Source organism: Camelus bactrianus, chromosome 10 (assembly GCF_048773025.1).
Source record: "Camelus bactrianus isolate YW-2024 breed Bactrian camel chromosome 10, ASM4877302v1, whole genome shotgun sequence".
Lineage (NCBI taxonomy): Eukaryota > Metazoa > Chordata > Mammalia > Artiodactyla > Camelidae > Camelus > Camelus bactrianus.
This window is the reverse complement of record NC_133548.1, coordinates 49,020,545-49,029,941: the sequence shown is the minus strand read 5'-3', so window position 1 is coordinate 49,029,941 and position 9,397 is coordinate 49,020,545. Positions and strand designations below refer to the sequence as shown.

Here is a 9,397-nt window from a genome sequence, read left to right as displayed (position 1 = left end):
TGTGCCAGAGGTTATGGGACAGGACTAGAGAGCCGCAGAAGCCTGGTCTGAGGTATACCTTGGCTTTGCTGGTTGGTGCTGCTCTGAGTCTGCTCTTTACTCTGTCCTGACCAGTGTCACTGCAGCTCTGACTCCTTTCCGTTTTGGAATGTAGGTTCCTAAAAGAGCATAAATAAAAGACAGTCAAAAGTAGCCCATATGATAGCTAAGGAAAAAGAATTGACAATCTCTTGTGTGCTTTCAAAGCCACATAGCTACAATAGAAAATGAATGAATTTATTAAAATATATTCTAGGAACAAATCCTGTCCAAAGAGAGAGAGCTCGCCAGGAAGGACATTTGGTTTAAGCCTTTGTTTCCAAACTGGACCCTGCTTAAATGATGCAAAACCAGTGGGTATTTTTAACATTTTTTATTGAGTTATAGTCATTTTACAATGTAGTGTAATTGCGTAGAGCACAATTTTTCAGTTATATATGAACATACATATATTCATTGTCACATTTTTTTTTCGCTGTGAGCTACCTCAAGATCTTATATATATTTCCCTGTGCTATAGTATAATCTTGTTTATCTATTCTGCATATGCCTGTCAGTATCTATGAATTTTGAAATCCCAGTCTGTCCCTTCCCACCCCTCACCCCCTTGGCAACCACAAGTTTGTATTCTATATCTATGAGTCTGTTTCTGTTTTGTATTTATGTTCATTTTATTTATTTATTTATTTATTTATTTATTTATTTATTTATATTCCACATATGAGCGATCTCATGGTATTTTTTCTTTCTCTCTCTGGCTTACTACACTTAGAATGACATTCTCCAGGGACATCCATGTTACTGCAATTGGCATTGTCATTTTTATGGCTGAATTGTATTCCATTGTATAAATATACCACATCTCCTTTGTCCAGTCATCTGTTGATGGACATTTAGGCTGTTTCCATGTCTTGGCTATTGTAAATAATGCTGCTATGAACATTGGGGTGCAGGTGTCATCCTGAAGTAGGGTTCCTTCTGGATATATGCCCAGGAGCGGGATTCCTGGGTCATATGGTAAGTCTATTCCTAGTCTTTTGAGGAATCTCCATACTGTTTTCCACAGTGGCTGCACCGAACTGCATTCCCACCAGCAGTGTAGGAGGGTTCCCCTTTCTCCACAGCCTCTCCAGCATTTGTCATATGTGGACTTTTGAATGATGGTCATTCTGACTGGTTCGAGGTGATACCTCACCATAGTTTTGATTTGCATTTCTCTGATAATTAGTGATATTGAGCATTTTTTCATGTGCCTATTAATCATTTGTCTGTCTTCCTTGGAGAATTGCTTGTTTAGGTCTTCTGCCCATTTTTGGATTGGGTTGTTTGTTTTTTTCTTATTAAGTCATATGAGCTGCTTATATATTCTGGAGATCAAGCCTTTGTCGGTTTCATTTGCAAAAACTTTCTCCCATTCCATAGGTTGTCTTTTTGTTTTGTTTATGGTTTCCTTTGCTGTGCAGAAGCTTAAGTTTAATTAGGTCCCATTTGTTTATTCTTGCTTTTATTTCCATTGCTTGGATAGACTGCCCTAGGAGAACATTTTTGAGATGTATGTCAGATAATGTTTTACCTATATTTTCTTCTAGAAGGTTTATTGTATCTTGTCTTATGTTTGAGTCTTTGATCCATTTTTGTGTATGGTGTAAGGGAGTGTTCTAGCTTCACTGCTTTACATGCTGCTGTCCAGTTTTCCCAACACCATTTGCTGAAGAGACTGTCTCTATTCCATTGTATATTCTTGCCTCCTTTGTCAAAGAATAGTTGACCAAAAGTTTGTGGGCTCATTTCTGGGCTAACCAGTGGCTATTTTGCTCATGCTCAGAGAGACACTTCACCTTCCTTAATAAGGTAGATACAGTTTTAAATCACCTTTACAAACAACACATTTTTTTCCTTTTATTAGGCCCAAACTTCTCCTCAATCTAAATCAGCCATGAAACAAATATTTAAGTACTTACAAAATGCATAGCAGTACACTAGATTCCTGTGTAGGGAGTCAAAATTAAATGCAGCCTCCCCCTTAATCAATTAATTTGAGCTTCCAAAGGCCTACCTCCTCATGATTAAAGAGATTTCAAGAACACATGATTTTGTTGTCTGATGCATGCATTAGCTTATAACTTTATACTGCAAACCAAAAACCAACAGATATTTTATCTATGATACAACTTTATTCAGCAAGCATTTATCATACACTTACTATATGCCAGTCACTGATGAGCACTATCTGGGCACTGGAAATACAGAAAAGAATGAGATACAGTCTAGGTCTTCAAGGAATCAGAGTCCAATGAGGCAGACAAAGAATTCAATACCATACAGTGAAATGACACAACAAAAAATTATACCTAAGAGACAGAATGGCAATAAAAGAGTTATTAATTACCTGGGATGGAGTGAGAACAGGGTTGGAAAAACTTCCTGTAGCATATGTACTTTGAAGGATAAATGAGGATTTGCCAGAAGACAAGGTGAACATGTAGCCATGCAGATGTAGAAATTTATTTCCTTAAGTGATTCTATTTCTGTTTAGAATGGAATGATATCTCTCTTCTGAGCAAAAGATGTAAAGTTTTACTATGCCAGATTAGTTCAGAGAAAATTATAAGGGAGGTAGTAAGATACACGCCCAGCGTGCCTCTCCCCTCCTTCATCTCTAGTGAAAGCCTAGCCTACCCACAGTGGCTTCTGTTCCAGCACTTCTGGTCTTCCCTCCCATTCAGACCCCTCTCATCTATGTCTCATGGCCACGTCACCGTGCTGGACGGCTCCAATCTGATGAACTAATCTATGCTATGGTATTAATAGGAGAAAGTGACGGCCAACCTGCATCATATGTCTGTACTTTACCAAAATTGAACACTGAACCAAAAACAAAAAATGTGAGAGTTGTATTATCTGGTGGGAGATATATTTTGGGGCACGTAGAAGACTTCAACATCACCCTATAAAGGCAGCTGCTTAGAAGTCAGCTTGGTTTGTATTTTACTTGAATGTATTGAAATTCACTTGCCTTCCCAGAACTCACACAAACTGTCAGTGGTGTACAAGCCACCCAGAAGTAAACTGGATAGCAGATTAAAATGCTGGGAAGAATAACATTTACTTTGGGTCAAGAAAATGGTTATAGAGCTGAAAGAGAGCATTATTATTTCATTATTGTTTCACATGATTCCACTGGAGAATCAAGTACACACTTAGAGGAAAAGATTTTCTGATCAATATAAAAAAGAACTTTGTGACATTCAATAGTAAGAGCAGTTCACTGATACTTGCTTTGAGAAGTATTGAGCTTCCTGTCATTAGAGGTGTTTGAGTCTGGATTCATACTTTAGGGTCCAGACATTCCAAAATTAAAAACTAGCTTAATATAATTTTTATAAAAAACAGGCTATACATCCATTTTGTCAGCAGTAACAGAGTCAAATTTAAAGACACTTTTGGCTATATGCCCAAGTTATCAGATGTACAAATGACAGCTACCTATTGCTGAGGAGAACCTCTTTACATGGCCTCTAAATTCTGTTTTGGTGAAAGAAAAGGCCCAGAGAGGGAATTCACACTTGCAGCACTCAAGCACACACCGACGGCACCTAAAGTAGTTTGTAATAATCTAAAATCTTTTTGGTAAACTTCAGTATGGCAGAAACTGTCATTGTCTCTTCCATTCATTTGGTCAGCAGACTTTCCTAAGCACCAATTCTGTGCAAAGCACTTAAGACAGGTTGATGAAAAGATAATTCTGACCCATAGATGCATCCAGCCACTGAAGTCTACCACAACATACCACAAAAGAGCTATAATAGCAGTAATTATACAACTAAACTCTCCAAGTGTTTTCTTTTAAGAGTTTCATAGTTTTGTATCTTACATTTAGATATCTGAACCAGTTTGACTTAATTTTTGTATATGATGTCAAGTTGGGGTATAACTTCATTCTTTGGCGTGTAGATACCCAGATGTCTCAGCACCATATGTGAAGAGACTTCTTTCCTATCCATTGAATGGTCTCAGCACCATTACTAAAAATCAACTGACCATAGATGTATGGCTTTACTTCTGAACTCTTGATTCTATCCCACGGATTGATATATCTATCTTTATTTCAGAACCACACACTTGATTTCTGTAGCTTTGCAGGACCTAAGTTTTGAAATCAGGAAGTGTGAATCCTCCACCTTTGTTCTTTTTCAAGATTGTTTTAGCTACTTGGGATCCTCTGCAATTCTATATGTGAATTTCAGTGTCAGCTTATTCATTTCTGGAAAAAAAAAAAGGAGGGGGACTGGAACTTTAATAGGTATTGCAGTCAATCTATAAAAAACTAATTGGAGAATACTGCCATATTAACAACATTAAGTCTTCTAATCCATGAGCACAGAAAATATTTTCCTTTATTTAGGTCTTCCTTAATTTCTTTCAACCATGTTTTGTAGTTTTCGGTGTACATGATTTGCACTTCTTTGGTTAAATTTATTCATAACTATTCTTTTTTCTTTTTTTTGATGCTACTGTAAATGGAATTGCTTTCCTAATTACATTTTCACATTGTTCACTCCTAGTATATAGAAATGCAACTGATTTTTATGTGGTGATCTTGTTCTGCAACTTTGCTAAATTTGTTAATTAGCTCTAATAGTTTTTTCATGAATTCCTTAGGATCTCCTACAAATAATATATCATTCGTGAGTAGAGACGTGAAAGGAAGAATACCTCTTCGTTTGCAATCTGGATGCTTTTTCTTTTTTTCCCAGTTTTAATGAGATATATTTGACATATAGTATTGTGTAAGTTTAGAGTGCACAGTATGCTGATTTGATACACTTATATATTGTAAAATGATTCCATGGTAGGGTTAGTTAATACCTCCATCACCTCACGTAATTACCATTTATTTTTTGTCGTGAGAAAATTTAAGACCTACTCTCTTAGCAACTTTCAAATATATAATAATACAGAATTGTTAATCACCATGTTGTACATTAGATGCCCAGAACGTACTTCAACTTATAACTGGACGTTTGTACCCTGTAACCAACATCTCTCCCTTTCCCCCACTCTCTGGCAAATGCCATTATACTCTGTTTTTATGAGTTTGGATTTTTAAGATTCCACATATAAGTGATATTCAGTATTTGTCTTTCTCTCTGACTTATTTCACTTAGCATAATGCCCTCAAGGTCCATCCATTGTATCGCAAGTGGCAGGATTTTCTTCCTTCCTGTGGCTGAATAATAATAATATATATAATATCACATCGTATTTTATTTATCCATTCATCCATGAATGGACAATGGATGGACACTTAAAGACTGTTTCTGTGCCTTAGCTATTGTGAATAATGTTGCAATGAACGTGAGAGTGGAAGTTATCTCTCTCAGATCCTGATTTCATTTCTTTGGCTATACAGCCAGAAGTGGGATTGCTGGATCATATGGTAGTTCTAGTTTCAGTTTTTTGAGGAATCTCCATACTATTTTCCATAGTGGCTACCAGTTCACACTCCTACCAACAGTGCACAAAGGTTCCCTTTCTCCACATCCTTGCCAACACTTGTTATCTCTCATATTCTCGAGGATAGCCATTCTAACAGGTGCGAGGTGATAACTCATGGTTTTGATTTGCATTTCACTGGTAATTAGTGATGTTAGCAACTTTTCACATACCTGTTGCCCATCTGTACACCTTCTTTGGAAAAATGTTCAGTTCCCGTGCTGATTTTTGACTGGATTGTTGGACTTACTGCTTTTAAATTGTATGAGTTCCTTATATATTTTGGATATCAAATGCATGATTTGCAGATATCTTCTCCTATCCCATAGGTTGCCTTTTCATTTTATTGTTTCTTTTGCTGTGCAGAAGCTTTTTAATTTGATGTACTCCCATTTATTTTTGTTTTTGTTGCTTATGCTTTTAGTGTCATCTCCAAAAAATTATTGCCAGTTGTTACCAATGTTAAGGAGCTTTACCCCAATGTTTTCTTCTAGGAGTTTTAAGCCTTTCAGGTGTTAATGATTAAGTCTTAATTCTATTTCAAATTAATTTTTGTGAGTGATATAAAATAGGAGGCCAATTTCATTCTTTTGCATGTGCTTATCTAGTTTTCCCAACACCATTATTAAAGAGAATCATTTCTTCATTGAGCATTTTGGCTCCCTTGTCTTGTATTAGTCGACTGTATATGCATGGGTTTATTTCTGGGCTCTAGATTCTGTTTCATTGGTCCATGTGTTTATTTTTATGCCAATATCACAGTTTCAATTTTTATAGCTTTGTAGTAAAGTTTGAAGTTACAAAGTGTGATGCTTCCAATTCTGTTCTTCTTTCTCAGGATTGGTTTGGCTATTTAGTGTTCCAAACAAATTTTAGGATTTTTAGGTTTTTGCTATTTCTGTGAAAAAATACCATTGGCATTTTGATAAGAATTGCACTGAGTCTATAGATGGCTCTGGGTAGTATTGATTTTTTAATATTAATTCCTTGATTCATAAACATAGGATATCTTCCCACTTATCTGTGTCTCTTTCAGTTTAATCAAAGGATTTTGTTTTCAGTGTACAGATCTTTCACAACCTTGGTTAAATTTATTCCTATTTTGTTTTGATGCTGTTGGGAATGGGTTATTTTTTTCCCTTCTTTTGCAGATATTTTATTGTGAATGTATAGATATATAACTTATTTTTATACATTAACTTTATATCATGCAACAGTACTGAATTAGTTGATTAGTTCTAATAGTTTTTTGGTGGAGTCTAGGATTTTCTATGTATAAGATGATATCATCTGCAAACAAGGAAAGTTTTACTTCTTTCTTTCCAATCTGGATGCCTTTTATTTATTTTTCTTGCTTGATTGTTCTGGCTAGGACTTCTAGGATTATGCTGAATAGAGTGGTGAGAACAGGCACCCTTGTCTTGTTCCTGATCTGAGAGGAAAATCTCTCAACTTTATACTGTTGAGTATCATGTTAGCTGTGGGCTTGTCATATATGGCCTTTATTAGTATGTGCCTTCTATACTCAATTTGTTTAGAGTTTTTATCATGAAAGGATGTTGTATTTTGTCAAACACTTTTTCTGTGTATATTGAGATGATTTTATAATTTTCATTTTTCACTCTATTAATGTGGTATATCGTATTTACTGATTTGGCTATGTTGGACCATCCTTGCATCCTCAGGATAAATACCACTTGATCATGGTGTATGATCCTTTTAATGTGCTGTTGAATTCAGTTTGCTAATATTTTGTTTGGAATATCTGCATCTATGTTCATCAGAGATAGTGACCTGTGGTTTTCTTGTGTCTTTATCTGGCTTTGGTATCAGGGTAATGCTGAACTTGTAAAATGAGTTTAGGAGTGTTTCCTCTCCTACAATTTTTTGAAAGAGTTTGAAAAGGATTAGCATTAATTCTTCACTAAATGTTTGGTAGAATTCACCAGGGAAACCATCTGGTCCTGGGCTTTTCTTTGTTATGAAGTAGTTTTTTTACTGATTCAATTTCATTACTCTATTGGTCTGTTCAGATTTTCTGTTTCTTCATGATTCAATCTTAGTAGGTTGTATGTTTCTACGAATTTATCCATTTCTTCCAGGTTATCCAATTTGTTGGTGTATAACTGTTCATCGTAGTCTTTTATGATCCTTTTTACTTCCTTGGTATCAGCTGTAATGTTTCCTCTTGCATTTTTGAGTCTTTTGAGTCTTTTTCCTTAGTTAACCTAGCTCAAAGTTTGTCAGTTTTACGTTTTAAAAAAAACCAGTTCTTTGTTTCATTAACCTTTTCTATTGTTACTTGTTACTTCCTTCCTTCTGCCGCCTTGGGCTTAGTTTGCTTTTCTTTCTCTAGTTCCTTGGGAAGTGTAAGATTAGGTTGTTTATTTGAGATCTTGCTTTTTTAATGTGTTTATTGCTATGTACTTCCCTCTTTTTTTTTTTTTTTTTTAAACTGAAGTATAGTCAGGTACAGTGTGTCAGTTTCTGGTATACAGCATAATGTCCCAGTCATGATATATATATATATATACACACACACACATATTCATTTTCATTAAAGATTATTACAATATATTGAATATAGTTCCCTGTGCTATACAGAAGAAATTTGTTTTTAATCTATTTTTATATATAGTGGTTAACTTTTGCAAATCTCAAACTCCCAAATTTATCCCTTCCCACCCCCTTTCCCTGGTAACCATAAGATTGTTTACTATGTCTGCAAGTCTGTGTCTTTCGTAGGTGAGTTCTTTAGTGTCCTCTTTTTTCTTTTTAGATTCCACATATGAGTGATATCATATGGTATTTTTCTTTGTCTTCCTGGCTTACTTCACTTAGAATGATGATCTCCAGGTCAGTCCATTTTGCTGCAAATGACGTTATTCATTTTTTTAATCACTGAGCAGCATTCCATTGTATAAATATACCACAACTTCTTTATCCAGTCATCTGTCGATGGACTTTTAGGTTGCTCCTATGTCTTGGCTGTTGTATATAGTGCTGCTATGAACACTGGGGTGCATGTTTCTTTTTGAATTAGAGTTCCCTCTGGATATCTGCCCAGGAGTGGGATTGCTGGACCATACGGTAAGTCTGTTTTTAGTTTTTTGAGGAATTTACATACTGTTTTCCATAATGGCTGCACCAAACTACATTCAATTTCCCCTTTGATTTCTTCTTTGACTAATTGGTTGTTCAGGAGGATTAGGTTGGTTTGTTTGTTTTAACAGAGGTACCTGGGATTGAACCCAGGACCTTGTGCTTGCTAAGCACACACTCTTACCACTGACCTATACCCTCTCCCCCAATTCTCCTATATTTATGAATTTTCCAGTTTTACCGCTGTAATTCGTTTCTGGTTTCATCCAATTTAGTCAGAAAAGATACTTAGTATGATTTCAATCTCCTTAAATTTGCTAAGACTTGTTTTGTAACCTGTATGATCTATCTTAGAGAATGTTCCATATGCAGTTGAAAAGAATGTATATTCTACTCTTGTTGGATTGAATGTTCTGTATACGTCTATTTGTCCCATTTGGTCTAAAGTATAGTTCAGTTCCAACATTTCCTTATGTATTACCTGTCTGGATGATTAACCCATTGTGGAAAGCAGGGTGCTGGAGTCCTTTACTATTATTGTATTGTTGTCTATTTCTCCCTTCAGATCTGTTAGTAATTACTTAATATATTTATGTGCTCCAGTGTTGGGTTCATATATGATTATTTTATCTTCTTGAGGAATTGATCCCTTTATCGTTATATAGTGTCCTTCATTGTTGTTACCATTTTGGCTTTAAGTCTTCTCTATATAAGAATAGCTACTCCTATTCTCTTTCCCACTCTGGCTCTCATTTGCATG

The 9,397-nt window shown here is 35.5% G+C and overlaps 1 protein-coding gene across 1 annotated transcript in view; it reads right to left on the bottom strand.

Moving 5' to 3' along the window:
* The window catches only part of RNF169 (ring finger protein 169), an 83,041-nt gene that overhangs the window by 7,203 nt on the left and 66,441 nt on the right, over nucleotides 1–9,397 (bottom strand). Inside the window, exon 5 of the mRNA XM_074372638.1 lies at nucleotides 59–158. Within this exon, the coding sequence (XP_074228739.1) occupies nucleotides 59–158 (100 nt within the window). The remainder of the gene's footprint in view (nucleotides 1–58; nucleotides 159–9,397) is intronic.